The 26,926-nt window shown below is 41.8% G+C and overlaps 1 protein-coding gene across 1 annotated transcript in view; it reads left to right on the forward strand.

Annotated features, from left to right (window-relative positions):
* The first annotated feature begins 11 nt into the window (after positions 1-11).
* TGFBR2 (transforming growth factor beta receptor 2) overlaps positions 12-26,926 on the forward strand; it is a 65,096-nt gene continuing 38,181 nt past the window's right edge. Inside the window, exon 1 of the mRNA XM_026064211.1 lies at positions 12-144. Within this exon, the coding sequence (XP_025919996.1) occupies positions 51-144 (94 nt within the window). The 5' untranslated portion in view covers positions 12-50. The remainder of the gene's footprint in view (positions 145-26,926) is intronic.

Here is a 26,926-nt window from a genome sequence, read left to right on the forward strand (position 1 = left end):
CACGCCCCGCCTCGGCCCGGCCCCGCTCTCTATGCGGCTGCGGCTCCGCGATGCCTGCCGGTCTGCCGAGGAGCCTGCGGCGGCTGCTGCTGCGCCTCTGCCTGTGGCTCCTCATGGGCAGCTCCGTCCCCGCTCTGCTTCGCGGTAAGTGCGCGCCGCTGCCCGGCCCCGGCCGCAGCCTGCGGGCCGTTTTCACTTGACAGTTGCTCGGCCGCAGGCAGGAGCGGTGCAGGGGAGGGGGGGATTTGGTTGCTGAGAAAGTTTTGAAGCTAGTAACAAAGGGGGGGGGGGGGGAGTGTGTTATTTATTGTCCTGCTTGAAAGTTACCGGGGGAGAAAGGGCTGCGGAACCGGGGGCTCACAGCAGACAGTGAGGTCCGTCGGCGGAGGGAAGTGGGGGAGAAAAGAGAGAACTTGGCAGGAAATGCAACAGGGTCTTGTGCGGCCGGAGGAGCCGGAGAGGGCAGCCCGGGAGCTGCCCGCTGCGCCGGGCGGAGCGGCTGCCCGGCCCTGCGGCTGCCGCKGCTTCCGCACCTGGGGGCGGCGGGCGCGGGGGCGGCCGGTCCGCACCTCCGGCCGCCCCAGGCCGGCCCGCGCAGCCGGGCATCGCTCCGGCGCCGCTCCCGGCGATGGAGAGGCTGCTCCGCTCTGCTCCGCTCCGCTCCGCCGCCGCTGGCCCGAGCCCCTGCGCGCCCTCCCTTGGCGCTGAGGGCCTGTGCGCGGCCGCGGAGCTCGGCACTTACTTACCAAAAAGTTACTTTACGTGCGAGTTTCTGTGGTACTGCCTACAGCAGAATTAAGGCATGGCTGTGAGCAGTTGCACGGAGAACAGCATTCTTGCAGCACTCAGTATCCTAAAGTGCTCATGTTGCTTAATTCACTTTTAATGATGCTTTACGGCCCTTATTCCAGCTGTTTTTATCAAGACATCCCTAGACAGATTTTTGAGGCTGTGGCTTGCATTACACATCACAGAGCAGTTTGGAATGCACTGAGAGGTTAAAGTGCCCCTGTGGAAACAGGGTCCCTGCTCTGAGGAGCTTTCTGTCCCAGCCTTACGGGTGCTAACCTGCATCTGTGAACTAACATCTGTGTCTGCAAGGTTGGGCCCTAAATCGTGTTGCAGCTCCGTTGGTGAAGTTAAAAAGAGAACATCACATTGCAGCAAAACTACATCTGAAACAGTTTTGAAGTATTAAGCAGATTTCTGAGGTGCCTTGTGATATTGAATGCCTGGTTTTAGTCTTTAGGTAAGAGGTACAGATGCGTGAGCTTTTTCAAGCTGTGCTTGGTGCTCCAGTTCTCCCCTGTGGTGCATTCGTGGCCAATAATGGTTTCAAAACAGTTGCTGAAAAATAATAACATAAACTGGATAGCTCTCACATAACCACTGCAAATAGCTATATACATGGCTRACTTCATGCTTCATTAGTAATCCTGTCAAAGTCAACAGGCCTTACATACCTGTAAAGTTACTCATGTAAGTTTAGGGCACATGAAAAAACAATTTAAGTGACACTGTAGTGTCCTAGGGCACAATATTTTATTATTATTTTAAATTTGAGGCATGCAGCTTCATGTTGATTTTGCTATATATTTGTATTATTTATGATTAATATAAATCATACCCAACTAGCGATGGCTTTTATTTTGATCCTGGCCTAAAAAAAGTTGCTGTAGAGTCCTATCACACAAAGTTTTAAATGCAAGAGCTCCACTGTTATTAGGCTGCTGTTCTGTTATTATCTTTTATGCTTTTTTTTGCTCAACCAGTATAGACAGTTTCAATCTACAGATAAATTTTTTTAATGGACATATCTTAAGGGGTTTGGGGTTTTTTTTTTTTTGATATCTTCTTTCTTGTCATAGATCCAGTGAGGAAAAAATAGAGATTTGCTTCCAGTTCAGCATATTTCCTGCTGATCTTCATCTACACTCTACAGTAACCAAAATTAGGTTGACCTGTTGACAGATAATCTATCGTATAGCTCCAAAATTTGTTGAAAATTACATTTTCATAATTAGGATTAAGTAGGGTTAAGTGTGTAACAAGTTAGGATTGGTTAGAAAACAACAGTTCTGTGGGGGCAGAAAGTGTGAGGTTTGGATATTGGTTGTTAGTCGTCATCAAAATGAAAACTAGAGCTTCCAAATGTTTGGGGGAAAACAAAACAAAGCCCAGGAAGAGCTACTCACTTTGGAACAATCAATAGCTGTGCAGCTGGGAGAGGATGAGGCATAACAGGTAGCAGTCTCAGGAGACCTTGCTTCACAGGCATGCATACTGACCACCTGCTGTTACTGGTGAGGGCATTAATAGAACCTCAGTTAAAATTTCATCTTAACGTTCTTCCGAACAAAACATTGAACAAGAAGAGCACATTTACATAAAAATTCTGGAGTAAACCATGAATTCATGAGCGGGTCCAAAAGCAAGTATTTGCTTTGAAAAATATGCTCTAGTATCCTGCGCTAGACACAAGTAGTTGAAGTTATTTCCATAGACTAAAGGGACAAGATGTGGGTTTTTTTGAATGATTGTGACTGCTACGCTGATAAATGGCAGTGCAAACTAGCAGTCACCTGCATAAGAAGTGAACACTGTTTTGTCCAAGTGAAATCGGAATCTGTAGTTTATATTTGGGGTATTAAAAACTTAAATTGTGTTTTGGAATAATATGTGTAATGATTCTTCTTTTCTGAATATCTGGGACTTAATTTCCTCCATTCAGCCAAGCTCTACTTGTATCGTTATCTCCTAATTTTTTTTTAAATGCCATATTACAGTCAGTGGGTTTTATAGTAACAAAATAAGATCAAATTAAGAGCTTCAGATAGTTGCAAGAGGGAAGTATGAGAACAAACATCTTCATAACGTGATGGAACATGTTTGCAACACACTCAGATCTAAAATACAATCCTGCCCCCTGGTAAAGCTTTGGCAGACTTCCAGTTATTTCATGACAGAAGTAAGAACAGGACTGAGATATTATTGAGTTTTCTTCTAAGTATGATGTACCCTTGAATTCTGAGTATTTTATACCTCATACTTTGAAAATCACTTCTATTTAATTGCTGTTTTGAGCTCTTCAGTATTAACACGCTTCTATAGTATTCGAGTGGTGAATTCCATGGAGGAATGGTTACTATTAAAAAATGATGAGCCAAACCTTAAGCTACTGCAAATTTATATAGTTCCATTAACATCAATAGAGTTACATAGAGTTATATACATTTCCTGAAGCTGTTTAAAAGGCGATTTGAAAAAAAGGGCAATGGAATAATTCTTTTTTTTTCATGCTCATAATCTTATTTTTCACTTATATTTTATAAACACTTACTATTATATGACCTACAGTTAGCCAAACAGTGTTGCTTCAAAATCAACTATTCCTTTCTGGGATGAGCTGTTTTTGCTTCAAAGATGCAGCGTACTATAGCGATGGCTGATAAAAGACCTCATTGTTACAAGGTTAACTCTGAACTTAGGAGCAAAGATGGTGTCAAACTCTTACCAAGAGCAAAATTCTTCATGGTTTTATTTTTCATAGTTAGAAAGGAGCTTCTCTTTTGGAGGGGAGGAAAAAAAAGAGAACAGTGTCATTGTGGTACCAGTTGTTGATGTTTCCTGTGATCATATTTCCTCTGCAGGATATTTTTAAATTGATATTTTTGCATTCATGGCATAGGGACTTTTTCTCATTCTTTGTGTGTCTGTGCCATATTCTGTTTGCTAGCATTCATTTTGTGTCACTGTTATTCCTCTGACCTCAGAAGATGTGTCTCACTTATGGTAGCAAGAATGAGCAAAACCAGTTGATTGGGCCTAATATGTTAGTCTTAGATCTTGTGTAGCCAGGTGCATTTGTGCCACCTAGGTATGAAATATTACTGCTGATGTAATGACAGATTTTGATCTAAAAGTGACCCATACAGTCTCCATACTGGATGGCATGGCTGCAGTGCAGCTTTGGTGGCACAGGAAAGCCAGGGCTTTCCGCTGCTTTTATGACTCCGTGGCCCGGGGCTCAGCAGGAAGAGGGGGGGCTTTACGGTCCCCACGGGGTCTGCCCACGCCCCCCGGGCCATTCTGGCGAGCAGAGGAACAAAGGGATGCGTGGAGGCAGGGCGAGAGAGTGGGGCAGCATCTCCCTGGCGGAACAGGAGCTCTCTGACTCCAGGGAATTACCGGGTAGGCAGATCCCAGGAACATTAACTAGTTTGTGTTGCCAGACTGTTGCAAACTCAGTAAAATGGACCAGTTCTGTGCACGTGTCAGAGCACAAGGGATTTCCAGCACAGAGCAGTGGAGAACCAGCCCCATTGTGAAAGAGAAATTTGATTGAGTCCTAGTTCGAGAGATTTAATGCTGGGTTTTGGGGTTGCTTATTAGGACTTTAGCCTTAAACGTAGTTGGGGTGGGGGGATTGTTGCTTTTTTTTCCCTACAGGATAAGGAGAACAGGTTTTTTAAATTTAGTAATCAAGAATAAAATAAAAAGTGGTGGCAGTATCTTTGGGCCTTTTTAAGAACCTTAATCCTGGAAGATTAAAATAGTCTAAAATACATCAGAAGGGGATATAATATGCCTTGTTGTATGTCAGAATAATATGCCTTGTTTTCTGCAGATTAGTCAGAAGTCCTCCTGATGTTTAACTTTGCTGCCAGGTAGATGTGGCAAGAGTTGTGTTGAGAAATACCAGAGAAACTTCTTACTACAGGGCATATATTTCTGTTACAGTGAGGAGTGGGCATATGCACTGGGGCAGGGCATTGTAGCATTGGCAAATACCTTTGGACTGTTTCCCATTGTAAAGCAATGGGTCGGTACTGAGTATTTGCATGACTGGGCTCTTGGTGACACAAGCTAAGTCTTAAACGTATTTTTCATAGTAGGGTTTCATTCTGGCATGAAGACAGAATGGCAGAACTGACATTGGTCGAGTGTAACCGCTTATATCCTACTGCCTGAAAGAACGCAGATTTAGTTAATGTAGAAATGTTTAGGGTGAGCTATGTAGAGAAAACAAAGCATTTTGAACACCATCAGGTGATGAAGACTCATCCAAATTAAGATTCAGAACTAACAAATCTCATCAGGACATGCTTAATTCCATTTCTGTTGGTGCCAACATGTCATCATTCATTTGTGTCCCATTAACTTCCAGGGATTTAAACAGCATTTAAAGTTGAGCGTGTTTTAAGTGATATCCCTGCAGTCCAGATGGATTCCTGAGTCAGGGACTAATGTCTTTCTTTGCCTTGTTACAAAGTTCAGCAACTGTTTCAAATGTTAAGAAACAACCACTTGGGCAGGAGAAATACTAATTGCTCATTTGTCCATCTTTGTGCATATTTTTAATATGCCATTTCCTAGCTCTGAATGTTATTATAGTTGTTACAGCTGGATCTACCTGCCCTCTTTTTGTACGGGTTTTAAAGCCTTTTTACCTCTGGGAAGATTGTCTGAGGTAGGAGTCGTTTTCCTTTGCTCAAACAACTGGTATTTAGCAAGAGCTTCCTGCTGGCATTCATCCCTGAAGTTAATCTGGTTAAAATTAGAGCTGGTTGAGAATCTCTGACACTGTTTTTTCATGGGAAAATGCTGATTTGTCAAAACTGAAACAATTTGTGGAAATGTACCAGTTCCATTAAACTTTCATCAGGAAACTTTTTTTTTTCTTCCCCAGGGTGGAATTTATAATATATGAGAGACAGAGAAATAATCATTAATCAATAATTAGAATAATCACTGGTTGAGGCTGGAAGAAAGACAGGATCAAGTGCCTCATCTGACTCAGAGCGCACATATGAATCTGGAGCTCCCCCTATCCACAACCTCCAGGATATTGCCCGACAGTCTCTTTCTCTTGTTTTGCATGCATGCACAACACCCCCACACCCACCACTTCAAATGATGTTGGTTTCATTCTGGTTGCGAGTATGAAAATTTATGAAATGTTACAGTGTTTTGTGGGGCAGGAAAAACATTTCCCTGCCAGCGTTATTTACGTTGATCTGTGACCATGTATTCATCTTCCCTTTGTTGGGTGGGAATGGCATTGTTCAGAATGAATGGAGTCTTCTAGTCTTTGTTTCATATCATAATAATAAACAAGCCTGGTTCAGTATTTTGTGTCATGCAAAGGAACCACAATTTTTATTACTAACAGCCCWGATAGTTTGATTCTGGGATTCCAGTTCTCCATTCACCCAGAGTAGTATTTCAGCAATAATCCCACTGAAATTAGTAGACTTTAGTAAAGGATAGAAGATTCTGCCTCCTCACACTTAAAGTATCCCTCAACTTGCAACCTGGCAGACACATCATTACAATGACACTTAGGGTTAACTTTGTGCCTTTGAAATGGTCATTTGAAACCAGAGGTATTAGAAAGCTGTCTTCTATTTCCTACATACATCCTGTTTGTACCCAWGGATTTTGGCTCAGATCCTCAAAAGAACTCAGTTTCCCTGCTCCATAAGTAGATTTCTTAGTTTTTTAAGGGAAAAAAGAAAGGCTTATCAAGGAGCCAAAGCCCTAAGCTCAGCCAGTGATTTGAAAGTCACACCAAATTTTTTCTGTAGTCACCAGTAATACAACTTCTGAAAGATAGCTTCTGGTCTCTGTGCATTTGATCAGTTCCTCCAAAACATTGCATTGGTATACCTGTGAGCTTAATCTAATTCGGCWTTCAAACTCAGTCAAAGACCTGGTCTGCGCTGAAGCCATCATAAAATCCATCTTGTGTTACCAAAGCTCTGGTGGTCTGGCAGGGCACAGAGACTTCCTTCTGTTAGAAAAGCAAGTGATTTTGAACAGAACATACTCAGAGAGCGGCAGGAAGGTTTCACAGAGTTACTCCTCAGAGCAACATTTTCCAAGTAAAGACACAAGTGTGGTTCTTGCATGCCTGGGGCATTTAATGAGTCTCTTTAATAACTAGCATTGTGCAAGTGGAACACATGCAGGATCAGACTGTCAGCTGGCATAAATCAGCATTACCCTGTTGAAGGCAAGGAACCGGCCCTGATTTATACCAGCTGAGAATCTGGCCATGGAATAAATAATAGGCAACTGTATGCTATGAGGCTGTAATTTCCTTGAGGGGGCTTTTGTGATATCAATCTTAGAGGAGCCAGAGTGATCTGGTTCTCTTTCTTGGAGCAAGAGAGTCATTTGGCTGCAGTATTTTGAAGTGCTCAGAACTTTAGGAAGGAGAGATTTCAGACAGTCGAGGGAAAGAGGATGCTTCCAATCCTGTAGCGTATCATTAAGGATTTTTGCTCAGGCAGAGTTATAGGAGGAGAATTTGGGGGGATGGAGATTGACTGATTAACATATAGGCAGTCACAAAAAAAGAGAAATGCCTACAAGGGATGATTTTTTCATTGAGACCAGGCCTTTTGCTCCAAAACACTCGTGTGCATTTCTGAAACTGTATGAAAACTGAAGCTCCCTCGTCAGTAACAAGTTTCTAGCGCTGGCATAATGAATACGGAAGTGGAGAGTGGGAAATGAGGACTAAGGGGCAACCTCCTCCTCAGAACATGCATGTGATTTTTAATTTTTTTAAGGTCTTATCGAAAGGTCATAAATAAGCTGGTACTCATTTTATTGACTCTGAAAGAAGGGAGGATTCAGTTAGTTTTTCCAGGAATTAACCTGTAATTCTTCTGAGTCTGGATGTTTTAGATGTGAGATACAGGTGAGCCACCTCCCTCCAGTTTTAAACCTGCTGTAGATGCTGCAGCACTGAATGGGAGTATGCACGCTGTACACATTACCTGTTGGCGTGATTAGGTTGTGCCTGGGGCTTTTGGATGGAAATGTGGTAATTTTGTAGATTTCATCTTACTAACTATTATAAGGGCATTTTTAATGTTGCTGTACAGGAGAGTGAACTTTGAAACAGACCACAGGTGATTACTAATGAATTATAATTTTCAGACATTTTCAGAGAGGGAAGCAGGAGTGGCTGTCCAGGATTCTTGTGTGTCTTGAGATGCTGATCTGATCTGATCCTTGAGGTCTAATTAGTAGCTCAGATGCTATTGACAACTCACTATATAAAGTATCTCAGTACAGCAGAGGTTTTAATAACATGGATGTAATACACAGGCAACAGTTTAAGAAAAATCTTAGGGCTCAGTGAGAGCTGAAATTTCTCACCATTTTGTTTGATTGATCCCCTGTTCTTATTGTTACCTGGCTGCCCTGACCAGCTCTGCGGTCCAGCTCCCTGTTTGGGAGCTCTGTGGCTGGAGCAAATCTGAAGTCATAATAACAGGGCTTAACATATCTTGTGCACTTCCAGAATGCTCTAAGAGTGTCATATGTGTGAATACCTTCTGTCCATTAAGTGCATGTTTGGGGAAATATGATAGGTGTAATTATGCTTTGTCCTTTTCCACAATTGCTTTCTCCAATTGTCTAGTCTCTTAAAATACTCCTTCAGTAGACAGAGTTAGCATCCACTGTGCAATTTTTAGGCCACTGCTAAGGGGAGGACTGTAGCTACATGTCCATTCATTTCACTTCAACTCACTGTAAAGCCACTAATTAGCATGGAGTAGCACTTTTTGTTATTCTGAGCAAGACATTACATAATTGTAAGGCTGCTTTTTTTTCACCTTTTACCCTAAAATGGGCTACACTGTAAAAATATACACAATTAAGGATGTATCTTTTTAACTATATTATCAATAATGACAAGATGGAATTATAGAAGAATCACATGTGGGAGTTCAACATCCAGCCAGCACTGAGTTGCTTCTGGAGTTCACATGATAGTTGGTCTCTYGCTGCTCTCAGGATGCTTACCCCTTGGCTCCATAACTATCTTAAACTCTCCTGTAACATGACTGTGTAGTGACTCCAGGGTGTCCTATTCTCCTTGAAAAAAATCACAGAAAGAGTGCAGGAATGAAGAAGTAAATCTTTGTGTGCTTCAGTAATGGGAAGATTTTAATGAGGTTTTGAACAGCACAGATTTGCAGTCTGTATTCAGGAACCATGAAGATTTCAAGAGAAGAGCTGTCATATGCAGGTGATTGCTGATCCTTTATTTTCTCTGGCTGGTTCTGCCTGCAAGCATGCAGCAATTACCCTGACTCATTTATCTCCTGCATACTGGGAGATCCATGATTTTGCAGTGCCTGTGCTGTGGCAGTTGGCCAGCTGCCCTGCTGCTTACCTTCTACCTCCCCACAGCTCCCATTACAGATTTCCACCGTTGTGTTGCCTCCTTTTCCTCCAGTGGTTAGAGCTATTGCCCAGAAAGTGGGAGGCCTATGGGCAAGCCACTCCTCAGCTGCAGGGTGTCTAAACCCCATCAGTGATGGGCTTTGATAGGAAGGATCCTTGCTGGCTGAGATTAGGCAGGGCTGTAGAGGCGGCACTCTGCAGAGAAAGGGTTGAAGTGTGTGCGGGTGGTCCCTCCAAGCATGTCAGAGGAGAAGAAAGCCTGTTCCCTGATGGATTCATTCATTATTCCAGCCCCTGCAGGGTGACTGATACTCTCTCCAGGGAGTTCACAGCACAACAAAGCCAGACTTTACATACAGAATTTTTTTCCTAARCTGGGAACAACCATTTCTCATCGTCATGAAAAGATCAGAGAGGACCATGTAATAGTCATGACTTTGTAAGCCACTTTATTGAAGCTTTCACAGAGTAACTAGCTCAGCATTATGTGATTCTGGGCTATTGAATTTCCCTTCTTTCCCTAAGTCTGTTCTTCCGTTTCCTCACCCAACTCTACCACAAGGGAACGCCTTGAGTCAAAAATCTGGGAAGCTAATCCTTTTATTGCATTTGTAGTATCCTCATCCGGTATGTACAATGCCAGGCCATTGGGCTTGCCAAGCTGACACAGCCCAAATTTGCTTGTAAACATAGCAATACCACATTGTCTGGTCGTAACTAAAGCCGTATCTGCACTCTGTTTGCCTGTGGATGATAGGAATATGAAGACATTCACCAGGAAGAGAGGGGTGAACTATTCTGGAAAAGGGAACGCAACCAAAAGGTGTTTCCTCATCACTGTTTTTCTTTCTCCTTCAGCTTCTTTCTCACACGCTCCTCCCTTCTCGCATTTTATACCTTTGCCTTCAAGTTTCTGCCTGGTGGGGTGCTTTGCTGTTTCCACTCTTCCCTGAGGCCACACTCATACCATAAATCTTAGTGCAACCAGAAGCAGCCTAGAGCATGCTGTGTGTACATGTCCCCTGCCTATAATATATCTAAAAAATTATATACATGTGATTCAAATTAAATCAACAAAATCCAGGAGCATGAGATCCAGCATGAGGATCCAGGCACATTTCATGTAGATGTTGCAGTGCTTCAAAACTGGTCGCTTTACCCCCAAAAGGAAGATTTCAAAGTGTCTGTATGAGGCATGAAGGCTCCTTCTGCAGATGGTGGAGGGAGTTAGAGGCTCATTCTTTTACATGGGAGGAGGAGGCAAGACTTGATTGTGACTTGTTACTGGATAAAGTTTTTGCATTGGGACCCCTGGTTAAAGCAATCAGTTAGGAAGTGAGAAACCTAGGTTCAGTCTCTCCTTAGTCTTTAGAGAACCAAACTCAGATCTCCAGCTTCCCAGGATTTCTTCCACTCTATTTCTTATGTCAATCTTGAATTTCAGGACACTTTTTTGTATTTGAATTTCCACAATACAGACTTAAAATTAGACTAGTTCTCTTACTTAACATGTCATAAAATTAATGCATTGATAATTACAGTTTCTATGGACAGTTACAGAACTTGTGGGAAATGGACTGAGAGATTGTTTTGACTCTGGACTGTTGTGACTGGGATACTTATTACATTTAGGTTCAAAGAGAGTCATAACCACTGTTATTTCTCACCAGAATTTCCGGATGATAGCCCTCTGGGCACCCAGGAACCCTTGTCAGCCTCACGTTATTTCCTGTCTTGCATACCCTGACAAGTTAAACGAGATAGAATTAGCGCTTGTTTTTCCCCCCATTCCTTTCTGATTTAGAGGCTGTGTGCTAGGAGGTGCCAGGGAATGGGGAGGGCACAAGGTAGCTTTGTCTTGTTCCACCTGACCATGTAAGGCCTGACTCTTTCCTCACGCAGTTGTCTACATATATATTATCCATGGTACAGCCAACTTTCACTTCCCCTAACTTGGCTTTCTTTGTTCTGGTGATATGTAGTTTGTCAGATGCATACCTACCGGTGGTTTGAAATCAGAAACATATTGGTCTTCTGGTTGGTGAAGAGTGGAATGAATGCTAGAAGCAAACTACTAATTATTTGTAGCATCTTACCCTTCAAAGTTAATGACGAGGCACCTTTGCCACTATCATAACCACACATCTAGAAACAGAAGACACTGACACCTGCCTTTCCAAGCTGTAGCTTAGCATGAGTAGTTGCAGTACCAGAACAATCATCACTCTTCTCTTTAAAGGGTGGATTTTGTTTTAAATTTCCATTTTATGCTTTTGAAATGGAGGTGTAGGTAGCTTTGACCAGAGCAGTAATTTGCACCCCCTTGTCCTTAGGCCAGCGATGGGCTATGAAGGAGGTGCTACTGTTTGTTTAGGGAACCTTTTTGCACTTTTCAGCCATGCATTTAATGTTATGGTTGCCTGGCTTTTGAAAATGACAGGCTCTTGGGGTTTGGCCACTTGAAGAACAAAAGAACTGGGAATAGTACATGCAGCTGCTGTTCCAGGGCTGGACAGATATGCAGGCAGTTTGCCATACCTTAATGAGTTATCACACATCACATAAACCTCAGCAAGTGAGGGCATTTGCCTCAAGGCAAATGTAAGCTAATGCAACCTAGTTAAATCTGTTATGCCAGAATGCTAAGTTGTGGGTAGGAGAGCACATATGGAAGTTCACCACAATTAGTTGATGAAGAGTAAGTTGTTAAGCCACAGTAACTTGATCGTTTTAGACTGTGCAGGGGGGTGAAGATTGTGAAAGGTGAACAAACATCCATTCCAACAATGAGAGCTGAAGGTAGACAAAATCACTCTGGAAACAAGATACGCATTTTTAGCAAAGAGAATCATTTCATTATTTGATCGATGTCAAGGATGTGATGGACTTCCCAGTGTGAATCTCTAAATTGAGACTGGATTCTGCTTTTTAAGGGTGTACCCAGAGAAGTTAGGGCTTGATGCAGAAATTGCTGAGTGGAATGATTTCACTTGCGCTGTGCAGAAGGCCAGGCTGGCAATATCATCCAGTTCTTTCTGACACAGAGTTCCCTAAGCCTACAAATCTGTGAAGGAGCAGGCTACTTCCACCAGACTGGTTTCACTCATGTTCCTCTCAGAATAAGGACTAGCATCTCCAGAAACAACGAACAGTTAAACCACCCTGCTAACTAACCCAGTGCGAGGATATTTCAAATATGCATGAATTATAAAATTTTGCATCCAAGGAATTTAAAAAATGTGTCTGTTCCTATAGAGTACTTTCCTCTGTTATAAACTAAGATATTATTGCATTTGGAAAGCTTAGAATTGTTCTGTTTTGTAAGAACACTTTTTGAAACATATTTTGTTCTACATGAATGTAATATTTGTGAATGATGCCAAACTGACAGCTTTAGAGAAGGAGCTGCCCATGCCCCTGAACAGTTACCCCAGAAACCATAACAAAGCATTCAGCTGGCTCCTAATGTTTAAAGGGATCCTGAGTGGTTGCTACTACGTCCATGTTATGCACAGCCTCCTCAATGACTGTTGTTGAAATAGCATTTTCCTGACATAATTACTAATCCACTTGGCTTTTGATGAAAATGATCACAGCGTTTCATGGAAGCCTTCAGACATCCTGCAGACTATTACCGATTTCTACGGTTGAGTAAGTGCCCTCCACATGAAAGATGATTATGTGCTATGACCAATGTCCAGAAACATCCAGTGACTCTAAAAATGTTAAATATCAGCTGGTATAGTTTGACATAGCAGCACTCAGAAATCTCAGAATAATATCTGCTGAAGATCTTGTCTTACTAAATTTAACTAATATATGTGATAGTAAACATCTTGTGTCGGGTGGTAGCAGGATGATGAATGTTAGGCTGTTGCCAGAAACAAACTGCACCATTTAAAAGTTTATGAAGTGTCATCATATTTTGCTCTTCATAGTTCTCTGTGGTTAGAAGGAATCGTTGAAGTAATTGGATGAAATTGTGAGGTATTGGGATGAAAATTAAGAAGCAAGGGAAGGTTTGCATCTGAGCTGCTTCTCGATATGCTTGCTGTGGTGTTTCTGTCTTATCTCTTCCTAGCTTTCTCCCTGAAACAATTCCTTCAACAGAAGTAATTGTTTTGTAGACATTTAAATGGCTTCTTCATTGCAATGTTTCTTTCAAACAAGGCAGCTTGCAAGTGTATATGCAGACTTGTAGTGCTGCTGGAGTGTTAGGGGCATCATTAAGGTGTGGTCCAGAGAAGGGCTTAAGCTGTATGTTGAAGATCTGAAAATAGTGGCTTTATGGAAACAGTAACAATCATAAAAGGTTGCGTTTTATTAAGTATCAAGAGCAACTGGGAGGGAAAAACCCTAAAAACCCAACTCTGTCAGAACATTTCACATTCTGAGTTTATTTATAATTTTATTCTGCCTAAATATGCAGTGTTACTGTTCCTTAACAAATTGGAAGCGTCTGCAGTCTCTCACATATCTTCAGGCAGGTAGACTAAACGTTTTAGACTGGCAAGTTCCTTCCCACAAGCTGTCTCTAATGTAAGACTGTCCTCATGCTGTAATGCCAACTGCTTTGGTGGAGATAACTGAAGTGCATTGGGCAGTGAGTGAAAATAGCTGCTGCACGTAGTGAGAAATGTTGTGTTATTGTATGTAGTGAGAATCATTGTATTCATACATGCAGACTCTTTACTGTCCAGTGGTACTTTTTTAAATGTGAAGGCTTACCTGCTGGGCTCTGCATACATCCAGAAGAGACCATGTCCTGAAAATACTCAGCTTTATAGTATAGTGAATGAATTCCTCACATTTGTGGGTTAGAAATAATGGCAAAGACAAGGATCTGTCAGTGTGCTTTCAAGAGATGTATTTATGGGTGAAACACCTAATTATTTCAGAATGGGCAAGCTTCACCCATGATTTTTATTTTTCTTTACGCCTGGTAAAATCAAAGAGAAAGCATCAAAGAGAAATGAAGGAGCTGACTTACTCTTTCCTGTATTTCAGCAGGATGATATTACAACTGCTGATTCATAGTCTCAAAGGTAACTGGAGGGAGTCATTTGCAATGCATTAAAAGGAACACATAATACCTGGGGGACACGCTAGCAAATTTACCTTTGGCAGATAAAGGAGATGTTGCCACATACTTCCACACCAAGAAATCTAATACTCTGTAATGGCATGCCCTAACAGTGGAATTTCTGAAACAGAAGTCTGCAAAAGAAAGTTTTCCTAAGGTTGGATATCACTAAAAGTGTGTATTTTTATGGCTATGTTCTTTTCTCAATACTCATTGTGTAATCCCCATTAATGGTTGTGGAAGTTAGATGCATCTATCAGGAGAACATATCCCCAGGGTATTAAATTCTGTTTTTCTGCTTCTTTGCATGTAACTTGACAGAGACAAATATAAGCATCTAAGCTACTGAATTTGAGAAGGATGTGTATTTTTCCCCAAATCCATTCAAAGTGATTCTGTTCCCAAGGGATCGTATTTGAGTCTAACTTTCCTCTGATTTACTATTTTAGCTGAGCTGATGGATTATGAAAGGGAGTAATTTCTTTCTTGTAGTGTTTTCCTGAATCTGTCATTCAAATGTTGCTGTGTGGGGACAGAATGGTTCATAAACATTATTTACCTAGGAGAATGGCCCCTTACAGTCAAAAGAGCTCTGAACAGAGCTACCACATAAACGCATTCACCTATCAGTGACTAACAGAGAAGTCTGTGTGTGTAAAGGATGTGGACTTGTTAAATGGGACTTCGTATTCAAAAACAGTTTTTCAAAAAGGCTGAGAAGGATAGGTTATGCTGAGGTCTAAAGAAAGGCATTGCACAGGATTCTGTATTACCGGAATGCAGGGACGCATTGTAAACTAGTGCCATTATAAGAGCATCCTTAGGTCAGGGGATGTGCCTGAACCTGAACTCCAGATCTTGCACACATTCCTGAAGGTCAGAGGTTTTCAAAAAGCTAAACAAAATGAGGCTTTTTACCTTCTTTACTTTACTAATTTGTCTTTTTATATTAAGCTTAAACAAAAATCTGAGTCTTAAACTCTGACCACAGATGTTGCACCCTAAGTAGATCCTTGTTTTTGTTTTGTTTCTGTGTTTGTTTATGGCTGGGAGGGAGGGATGGTCACAGGGAATGCTCATAAAATATCCCGCTGATACCCTCCTTTTATCTAGAAAAACAAATAATTATACATCCCTCTGAATAACATAACCATTGCTAGTTTGAAAGTATGATAGCCTTTTTAATCCATTTAAATGCTTATTTTTATGGGCAGCTGTGAGTCTTTGTGTGCACACAGCTTCTCCCCATACTTGCCGGTGTGTTACAAACTTTCATAGAAGTTTTGGTCTGGTTCACTAGCAAAATGCGTATACGCATAGAGTTTTCTGTTGTACAAGAGAGATCTCCCCCCAGGCAGAGCACATCCTTGCTTTGCTTGACCTAAGGGCTGTGGCTGAACACCTTTTGCTCGGTCACTTCCCATCACAGTTGTATGGACTGCTTAGATCATACTTCAAGAATGAGCAGGTCCTGGTCAGGGGCACAACGCACCCCCTAACTTATGACTCAAAGGTGCTCCAGCAGTCGATGCAAAAGGTACACCTGTGAAACGCCGTTTACAGGGGCTCAATATGGATTCGCATCTAGAAAAAGATCTAGGAACTCTAGTTTGAATTCCTCCACCTCAGTAAAAATAAAACGCTCAACAGCAGGACTCTAATTTTCGTGCTCCAAACCATGCCATTGTATCCAAAATCTTTTTATGTCTTATGCCGTTTATGCCTCCTGTGCTCCATAATTATGAAGCACTTCCTATGTGTGAATGTGTACATTTTAACCAGTAAAAGAACAGATGCAGCCCAATTACAGCATTGTATTTTGAGACCGCTTTTGAGTTTTTTTCTTTTTGAAATTCCACAATCCATTGTTTAGGTTCGGCTTCATTTAAAGAAGTTCTTTGTTCCCTGGCCCACAGGGTCTTACTCCCAGTTTACAGCAATGGAAGTGCAGTCAGGATCAGGCCCTTTGAAATCACAGGACAGGAACTCAAGTTCTGCAAATGTTTCAGAGCAAAAACTGAAACTTGGGGAAGATTTTTGTCTGTGTTTACAGAGAGTTTGCCCAGACTAGTGAAAGCTTCAGGTAAATCTTCATCAGATTTTCCTTTGAAACAAAGAATTGGGGTAATTTGGCTGAATTTTATTTTTGTGTTCATGTTACAGATCTGCAGCAAATGCAGAAGTTTCACTTTAGATACTGTGCTTCATGTTACTCTCCCATTTATATGGCCCTTTCTCTTTGAAAAAGTGTATTTTAAAAACAAGACTGCTTTGACTCCTTCAACATCCTGTGAGGAAGAGGCATCTGTTATGTCTGCCTACTGCTGAGGACACAGTCACAGAGAGTACTACTTGTCTTTTCAAATGTCTCCCATAAATTTTGTTAACCAACTTGAGACACTGAAAGTACTTTTTCTGCACTGGGCCCTTCAAGGTCAAAATAACCTACTGTCTGCTTTCATAGCCTGCTTGAACAGCTTTGGGGCCTACGCTGGGGTGTCTGCAAATATTTTTGGGGAGAAACACTAGTCCCTAGAGTGCTCCCCGCAGTGCCATAACCCACATGGATGAGCCCTAGGCATGTCCCATCTGCCCTTGCAGTGGCAGTGTCACGCAGAAAAAAATAACAGCAGGAGCCCTTGTTTCCTCTGCTGGAAGGGCCGTGACATCTCCTGCCTCAGGGCAGAGGGCGCTTGAAGGCRGCCTGTGCTGGGGCCGATTTCAGCRTGCCAGCGGCCGATAGCAGGGCCCTCATGTCCAGGTACGGCGGCAGCCTGGCCACAAAGCAGGGTGCTGCGTTCTTGAGTGCAGCCCTGCCATTGGGGCTGTAATGCTCTGAGCCCATCACATTTCCAGCACCCTGCAGGGATCAGCCGGCTTGGGAAATCGAGCCCTTGTTGCCCCAAGACAGCAACTCAGAACTTGAGACCCCCCCTGAAACTAAGAGTCTTTTAAAATATCTAGAGGAGCTTGCCTAGAAATAGAGAGCAGAAGTTGAGATTCCCCCTCCTGTAGCTCTTCCCACTACAAGACAGCCTGCCTGCCTTCTTTCTCCAGTGCGCTTGGCCGGGGAGTAACTGCAGCCATGGATTCACAAGGACTTTTCTCAGTCGTAAGCAGTGCTGCTGCTGTTGAAATATGTAGTCCTGCTTTACCCTCGCCATGGCTTTCCACTCTTCACACCACTTTATTTTTTTGGAAGTGTTTAGTCTAGATTGGAGAACTGTTCTGGTTTCAAGTTGGCTGTTGGAGGGGGAGGAAGGTTTGGTTAGATGAATATTAATGCAAATCAGACCCCAGTCTAACCCACAAAAGTTTGTACTGTGCGAGGGAGGAGAAAGTGCAGAGAGGGCTGGGAGCAAACAACCGGAGGAAGGCAGGGCGAGGGACAGGACTGCTTCTCTGTGCCAACTGATGCTGTTTGTGCAGATGCTTTCAGTATGGGCTCACTAGAGAGAAAGGGAAAAGGGCTGATCTCTCGTGTTCACAATGCTTAAGAAACAAATTAGTCATTTTTCTTAAAATGGTCAGAGGATTTCTCTGTGAGTGAAACAACTGTTCTCAAAACGTGCACCTCCTTGCGTCAAAAAGGCTTGACACTAAGAGTAAGATGTCAGAAACGGTCTGTGAGTGTGCAGGAGGCTCTGCGGTGAGATCCCCAAAGGAGTGCTCTGCTGAGGGCTTTGGAAAGCTGTACTGGGCAGGAGCCCTTCAAAAGGGCGCTGCGCCCGCAGAAAATTGCAGTTGAATGTGTGGTTCAAACTGCAGCCACCATGCTTTGTACCATTCAAAATGCATCAAAGGTGGGGGAGATTGGTATGGCCTTATGCCTTCCAAAAACTATCCAGGAAGCATGTCAGTAATTTTAAGGGGATATTGCTAAAAACAAATAAAATGAAGAATAAAGACATGAAATGGCAGTGATAACGGTGATACTTTTTCTGATTCACAAAGCAACCTAGCTGTATCAAGGGGAACCTAGAGGAGTCAGCCTTAGCTTTGAATTTTCTGTTTTGCGTGATTTGTCACAGTCTTAATGTTTGTGCTTCATTTTCTCTGCTTTAAAAAACAAACAAAAATCTCCCCCCAAGCTAACACATTTCGTGACCTTACCTGGAGGCTCTTCCCTGAGACCAGGGAGAGTTTGCAAGTGCTTGCCAGTCTCCTGAGTTAGCAGTGTCTGGTAGTTTGTATTAACCCCTCTTAAGATACAGCAGCTGCTTTTGAAAATTATTATTTACTCAGTTTCTTCTGTATTTAAGTCATCTTAGTCTGCTTTTTTTGGGTGCACTGGAGTCCTTTGGGCATATATTTCGCAACAGTTAGAACTGCAGTTTCAGGAGGCCCTTTAGGAGAGATCTGGCTTTTGGTTCTCTGAGTTGCTTCATGCTGCCAGCATAGGGGTCAGTCTTTACATCATTCCCACTTTGCATTGGAAGAGATGATTTTCACCTATCTAACCTTGCTTATACCTGCCTGTAGAGAACACTGCAGATAGTCAAGTAACATTATATAAGCTTTTTCTACATTCAGAACTTAGATGTCTTTAACTTGTAGTTGATTTTAAAGCAACTTTGTGTGTTAAACCACAGCAACTTTGTGTATGCTAATTCTTAGTTCTGACACTGGTTGTACTCGTTACAAAAATAACCTAAACTGGGGTAAGTGAGGTTTAAACTGATGTGAAGGTCCACACACAAAGCTGCAACACCCCTTTAATTAAATCAGTTAAGCTGATATGTGGTGAGGAGGTCAGGCCAGCACTTAGTTACTGGAAGCAATTTGGACATTTATGCACGACAAGGCCAGATACTAAATACGATTAAAGCTCTGCAGGAGTGTCACTTCTGAGTGTTTGGCTGTACAAGCGTGTTGCTATTTTTGATTACCATGTGGCTTTGATTCTGAATTGTTCTGTGGGAGCCGAGGGCAGGGCTCCTTCTGCACCGCATGCCACGTGTCTGCTTGCTCTGGTGTTGCGGTGGCAAACAGGCGAGACGGTACCCTTTGTAGGTACCTGAGTAGTAGGAGCAGTACCCATATGCCCACCAAAGCTGGCAGTTACAGGTACCATGATTGCGATTCCCCACGAGAAGGAAGGAGGGGTTTGGCAGTGCCGTATAGCAGGAAGCTCATAACCCTCTTGAAGTTGGCCTCTTAGCCCCTACAATAGATCCTAATATGTTCTGCTACCCAAAATTTTAGCGGAAGATTAGTCGCTTGCCCTGTGTCATAGTCTTCAAAACTTCTCTGCCTTCCTCCCACATACAGCCTGTTCAGTAAGGATACTCCTAGAAATAAGGCAATGGAGATCTATTTGTCTTCGTATTAAGCAGATATTACAAGTCAGACGCATAGTACTGCTAATAATGAAGTGATGCTGTCACATAAGCAGTGCTGATATTTTAAGAATATGGTTGTTTTTTCGTGATCTCGTGGAGTTTTGAGTTTGTGTGTGGTGCTGAGCGCATTCAGTAGCCGTACAGATAAATTGCAGAGCCAGGACATGTCTCTATAGAATACCTCATGGCTAATAGAAATAGCTTAGCTGTAACATTGTTGCAAAATGTCCTAAAAAGTACTGGATTCCTGAATTTCCGTGTTGGAAATTGGAAGTTTAATAAATAGGCGCTTGAAAATAGGGTTGAATAACTGTCTTTAACATGGATATTCCTCATTTCTCTTGTGTTGGAGAAAGAAAGGGAAGAAATACCAATTAAGGTTTTGGGGAGAAAATGTGCCTCTTTCAAGACACATGATTCACCCTTCCCAAAGCCATTGTGAAAAATGAAAAGCCCTATCATATTTTAAACTAGGTTGGTGGTGGTATTGCAACTATTGAGGGGGCAGAAATGGAGAGAGACATGTTTTTGTAAGCAAGCTTTCTTAAATAGCTGAAARGAGAGGAAGGATGGATTCAGAAACTCCATTCAACCTAGTTGGAAGATTCACTAGCATGTTTTTATTCTGGTGAGAGTCTGTAGCTGAGAGTGGAGGCACCTTTGTGTTTTTCTGAGTCAAAGGTGTTCTTAGTTGTGTATGTTTTAAATGTTACATGTTTGTTTTGCCACAGAAACTCTCCTGTCATGAAAAATCTTTGCTTCTTTCTCTATCATAGAAAGGAGTGTTTAAAACTTGAATGGCCGCTGTCTATTTTCAGAGTGTCTTAGTTGAAAAAATAGCATTTGTACAAATCTAAAGTGTTTATACTCTTTCAGCTCTGTTTCAAGTGAAGTAATGGCAGCTTTCACTGTGCAGACAGGAATACAAAAGGAGGTGAAGTTGCAGGATATGCCTTTTTCATGGACAGGTCAGAATTAGTTGTGCAAATGTCAGTCCCAAACCATGAATCATGCTTACTCCAACAAAGCAGGAAACCCTTTTTTTCTAATCTTGTGGACCAGCTGAGTTTTGCCATACTGGATATTCACTGTGCATCTGAAGTCACAGAAGGAGTTAACTGCCAAAGACAGCTTCCAGTAAATTCCAGACTTAATGCATTATGCAGAAAAAGCTAGACCCTGTAGTCGTAGTTGAATAAATTGATCTTCATGTTGTATCACATACGGTTCTTCAGCACTGTGTGCTGTTTACCGGCTGTGTTAGGGAGGCTGCAGGTTAAAGTCAGGAGAAGATGAAAGGTCCTTTTGAGTGCCCTATGGGAAGCCATCATTTAGATTTTTTTTCAGCCTTTTTGCCTGGGTACAGTATTCTTTTGTTCCCCTTCCATGGGCTACCATGGAGTGCTAAACAGTGGCCTGAAAATGTGAAAGAGAACAGTAAGTTAAAAATCTGCAGATGAAAATCTATTTCATTATTTGAAGCATCACAATAATATTATTTTTATCCCTGGTTTTCAAAATGCGTTCACATTTCATTTTAAGTGCTGGGCTTGATTCTTCTCACACCTGCACTAATGTCAGTCAGGAGTAATTTCACTGAAGACAGCTAGCTCAGGTATGTTTGAGGTAGTTCAGTACCATGCCCTGCAAGAGTGAGAAGAACCAAGCCCATGATTAAAACTGCCAATGTTAGCTCAATTTGGAAGTAGTGGATAAAAATAATGTTGTTTTGCTGCTTTAAATAGAGGAATAAGTTTTATCTTCAGGAGCTCCAAGTTAGTATTCTGTTCTCTCCCTTATCTTCTCTAGTTCTTTCCCTCCCCCTCACTCCTGTCAGATTGGATTCTGTGTCTGTGTCAGTGCCTGCAGCAATCCCTCAAGCACAGTTTTGCCAGTTCCACATGCTGTTAAAAGCCAGACACTTCCACGGCAGAGATGAGTTAAATGAAGTTTTCTAACTCCTGCTCCTTTTCCTTTTGTCTCTGTACAAAAATTCCCCCACTCCATGCCTGCCTACAGGTTGGCAATAGTGGTTTCCTACATTTCAGTGCAGTCCATCCAATGGTTTTTGAATGCTCTCCCCTTGAGAACCAATTCTGCTTTGGCTTTCCTTCAGTAAGGTGGGGTGGCCAAACTACTTCTGGCTAGATCTAGCTTTTCAGAACAGTTCATCTAGTCTGCTGTCTTCTTTTCTGGTAGTCTTCTCAGTCATGGCTGAAGAGTAGACCTTAGTCCACATAAATAGTTTTGAAGGCCTGTAAGCCCCACCTGACCGTTTTTTCCCTCCACCTCCTAGGGGCTTCTCTGTAATAGATGGATCACAGGAATGTGAACTGTAGTGTGTCTTGTTGTGTTGTTGCCATTTGATAGGTGTGATGAATTTTTTTTAACATGTCAGGCAAGACCAGTTACATAATAGGGAGGAGCTGTGATGTACATGTCTTCCAAGTACTTCATGAAGAAGTATGCCCATGAAAAGGAAGTTACTTTCGTCTTCATTCTCTGCAGAGCCTCAATTAAGTTTGATGAGACAGGAAAGCAACACAATGGTCCCAACCGCTTTGCAAACAAAAAGTGCGATCACTACACAAAGGCTCCACTGACTAAAGCAGCTGTTATGCTAAGCCAGAAGGCTGAAGATCAAAAGGAAACCCAAGAGGTGAAAAACCTTCCAAGGGAAAGAAGGAAGTTGCTAGGGGGCTGACCAGGGTGTTGTCAGTGTGATTCATGACTCTGTATGATACAGGTTGAGACAGAGAGAGTCTGCAAAAGAATCTCCAGGACTGTAGTTCTCTGCTGCAGAGACCGCTAAATATCTGGTGAACTAAACATTAATGTAACCTGTTTTCCTCTGACGTATTTTAGTTGTACATAAATGATTGCTCCTATTTGGCTTTAAGGAGGCTGTCTCAGCACTCTGATAATCATTGCTTTTAATTTTAAAGAAAATGCTTGTGAAAGTCCTTTCCTCATGTTGGTTCTATTGGGGTAAACCATAGCTGAGATGCAGGACTTGCAGCCCAAAGCGTGGTCCAAGACAGCACGAACTATGTGAATCTATCCCAAGTATCAAGCAATGGGTGCTAATGGCTGATACAGACTTGATAATTATGAAGGTTCAATAATGAAGGTGGCCTCATAAAAGCCAGGAAGTTTCACAGATCTCGTTCCTCTGGTAGCTGTGTCACTGATCATGATCCTCTGCACTAGGTAGTAACTAGTTTATTCATTCTCAAAAACATTGGGATAGAAAGGGCCGAAGGATGCATTAAAGGATGACTGAAGCCTCATCTCCAGTTGAGCACTCTGGTGCATTCTCAATGGTACACCTTTTTCCCATTGCCTTCTGCGTCAGCAGGTGTGAAATGTTTGCATAGCAGGCTTTAATCCAAGACTTGATCACACAAGATGTCAAATAATCTGTCCCCAATCATGCTCAGAGCTTAAACAAAGTTTAAAGCAAGGTGAGCTTTCTCTGCTATCCTGTTCATCATTTCGGGCTTGAACTTTTTCCTGATAAAGTCAGTGGAAGATGTCCAAGTAAGTCTTACAGTGCTAGATCATTACGCCCTTTGTGGCTCTGCAGCTGCAATACATTTCAAGCTTGTGGATCAGAACAATGGTTCATTGTCTTGAATATGTGACTATCTATACACCAATTTTCCAAGTCATAAACATAGAGGAAGAATATTCTGTTTAAAGAGTGCTACTTATATCATGAGGCCTGATGGTTTTCTTCCCTTTTCAGTGCAATATTAGAAATATTTTCACAAAAGAGAGTTCATCTGCTCTTGCCTATTCCCCATGGATTTTGCTACATTCTTTTTATGACATAATGAATTCCAAACCAGTGAATTGTGGTGTCACACAYCGATGACACTCATGAAAGGCAGGGAGACCTTTTACTCAGACCTACATTTAGGAATATCAGAAAGAACAAAACAGTTATGCTAAATTAATTAGAATTTATCCATCAATTTTTCTATACGTTTTACATCCCAATTGGCAATTCCAGGCATCTGCTGAAAGAGCTGTCTTGTTAAAGCTTGTGTCAAAAGTGACAACTCCACAGCAATTACAATTTGTATATAAGATTATATGTACTTTGCATATGTAGGAGTTCTTTTTTAATTTAAATTTAGTTTTTTTCATTAAAAAATAAAAAATATTTTTAGTTTAGTTTTCATCTTTTAGGTTTTTTTAATTTAATAATTACCATGCAATAACATAGCTTTCATTGGAGTCTCACTTGATGGGATTCTGATGTCAAACATGGGAATAAAGTGCTGGTTAGACATCCTAGAGTATCCCACCTCACTTTCATCTGACTGTCACGTGGGAGCAGGTCTCCCATGGGTCTGTGAGGATGTTTCAGATGCTCTGTGTGCAAAATGGCACTAGGTGCTTATACTTAGTCAGCTAAGTTGCTCTTTCTCTTACAGTAGCACTCCATTTCAACTCATGATGGCCTTAAACTCAGAATTATGAGCTGTAAATGAAAACTTGAAAATCTTGTTTTATAAGGTTGCCCTGATGATGTTGCCTTGGGAGTTATGAGGTGATTTGCAGTGTTGCCAGCTCCTGTGATTTTATCATGAATCGTATGAGAGCTGACATTTTTCTTGAAGATCAAGCTCCTAGATTCCTGTGTTTTTTTTAAAAAAACATTTTTCATTTTTGCAAGTCAGACAGTAAGTTTCCAACCCTCCTGCTTGTGGCCAAAGCTTCAAAACTTGACTCAAATGCACCCTAACTGTCCAGAGAGCAGCAGCAAATAAAGGAGAACCCCAGCAGCTGTTTTTTTTATTATTATTATTCTTTTATTATTTCTATGATTTCTCTGTCTAGTCTTGTCATTTTGTGATTTTTGAATCCTTCCAGTTGATTATGGTGCTGTCTTTTCTTCCTTGTATTACTGCACAGAACATAATCAATGCAATTAAGAATAATCATCAGGATCTTTCCTGGTCTTAAATGCAAAGCTCAGATCACTCCTTTTCCTTGCCCCCCTCCCTCCTGCAGTTGAATCATCAATACTTGGAAGGCATTTCTGGAAGGCAAAGAATGTTGCTTTTACATCAGAACCTCTCTTCGCTTCTGTGATGCTGGTAGTGACCTCATCAGTATAGATGAAGTTCTGCTGAGGTTATAGATTATGTGCTGAGGTGGGAGGCACAAGAGAAAAAAATGCTATATGTAGTACTGTTCCTGGCAAAGCCTAGTGTGTCTCTGTTGGGGAAGAAGGTATAATACAGCTTGGACTTTCTTCAGAACTGCTGTGGTGCAATTCAGCCACTGACAATTTAGACATGGCATCCTGGAGCTGTGCTCTTTGGAAGAACAAGGAAAAGCTCCTCTGTGTCTTTCTGATAAAGGCATTCTCTTCCTTGCAGTTTTCCATGATATAGTGGAGTGGAGTCTTAAATTCAAGCCTCCCCTATCAGGTGGAATTATTTTATAGCAGCTGAGTAGCTTGAATTCTCCTCCCAGTATGTCCCTCAGCAAGTATTTTCTGAAGGAATGGGGTCTCTCTGCTCAGCATTGCTATTTTGTGTGTATACTTGTGGCAGTGGCACTGGATGAGAGAAGAGAAATGTAGTAATTGTATTTTACAAGATAGGAGTGAGAGAGATTGGCCAATATTTCTGAAATCCATCCTAAGATATACATGAAGTTTTTCAGTGTAGATATTCTAAAAAAAGACAGCATGTCGGTTTTGGCTTTATTTAAATGTTATTGGCTGCTGAGAGTCCTGTAACGATACTAAACAAGTATGAGGAAWGTAAACTATAGCCTGAGGTCTCAATGAAAGTTACACATTTACAAACAACAGGCACAAAGCAAACAACTTCAAGACAGTCAATAGGCTTTGGGTGAGGCATACTGTTTATAGGGTTTTGAGAAGCCATAAATAAGAGGTGAACCATGGAGTAAAAGTGTTGTCCCACAAGCCTGACTCCACCAGAAACCATGGAGTTGATATTTTCTATGTGGCTGCTCTGGTGTCTCTTCCATAACGTCAAACCTGGGTGTTCGCTTGCATGTTCCATGCTTTTTAACCAGGGTGACTGATCTATGCTGAACTGATTGGTTGAAAGGTTCATAGCCAAGAAACCACTATCTTTTATTTGGAGCCCAGTTCATGGACAAAGAAGCAAGGAAAGCTAAAATTAGTCTTCCTGCACACGTCAAAATAAGAGAACAAACATTAGAGAGTAGATGACAAAACTCACATTTCAGGAAACAAGCACACACATTTTAGAATGACTTCCTACAGGCATGCAATTCTGGGTTTTCTCAGTTGATTTTCCCATTACATGCACAGTCAGGTTTATACATATTGAAAGATTGCTTTTGTCCAAAGTGTTTAAGTGACCTTGGTCACCTGAATAAGAGAAAGCCTCGAAGAGTTGGCTGGTGTGGTGTGAACTAGGCAATAAAGTAGTCAAGTAGTTTTAGAGATGGGCATTCAAGTAAATACCAAAAAAGGAGCAATGTTGCTGTTCATGGACCACTCATTGCTTGTGGGCCCAGCAGGGGATGAGTGAATACACCTCCTTAGGGAAGAGCCATACCAACTTGTCATTTTCCTGGCAGGATTTCAGTTGATTAGAGACAGGTCTGAGTTCATGTGACTTGGAAGCAGACTTGTCTTTCCTTGATTTCTAACTGTTCAGATTCTGGTAGCAGGCTGTGATCAGAAGACAGTGAAGATGAGGTTCACATCTGGTTCTGGATTTCTTCTCAGGCCCTTTTCAGAGATTGACAAGTCCCATTTCAGTATCAGCCTCATAGGAGAAAGTGAAACTTGGCTTTAACCCACTTAGTTTGGAACTAACTGGATACCTGAATTGTCAGAGTGGACAAAGTAGAGCTGAAGTAACAAACAACACATCAACACCTGATGGAGCAATATGACAGTATCAAGGAAAGTAAACTTCAGTCTCAATTTAAATCAGATGCTGAAGTGTGGAAAAAGGTTTGTACACCTGGACAGTTCATCCATGTACCTTGAACTGCCAGAGAAATGAAAAAAAGAGGCACTGCCTTGTCAGCCTTTATTATGAGAATTTTGGGGAGAAAATTCAAGTGCAATCAGTTCTGGAAGTCCTAAACACCATTAGCTTTTGCCCTTAATTTAACCTGTTTAGAAATTAACTGGCCCTAACTACTCAGCATTTTGCTGAGTATTATTGATTGAATTAAAGGCAACGATTCTTGACTTAGAAACTTAAGGTTTGTGACCTTGCAGGGGATTGCTGCTTCCCAGCTAGTATTTGTTTTGTTTTGTTTT

Source organism: Apteryx rowi, unplaced genomic scaffold, assembly GCF_003343035.1.
Source record: "Apteryx rowi isolate R43461 unplaced genomic scaffold, aptRow1 scaffold_210, whole genome shotgun sequence".
In the NCBI taxonomy this organism is placed as follows: Eukaryota; Metazoa; Chordata; class Aves; order Apterygiformes; family Apterygidae; genus Apteryx; species Apteryx rowi.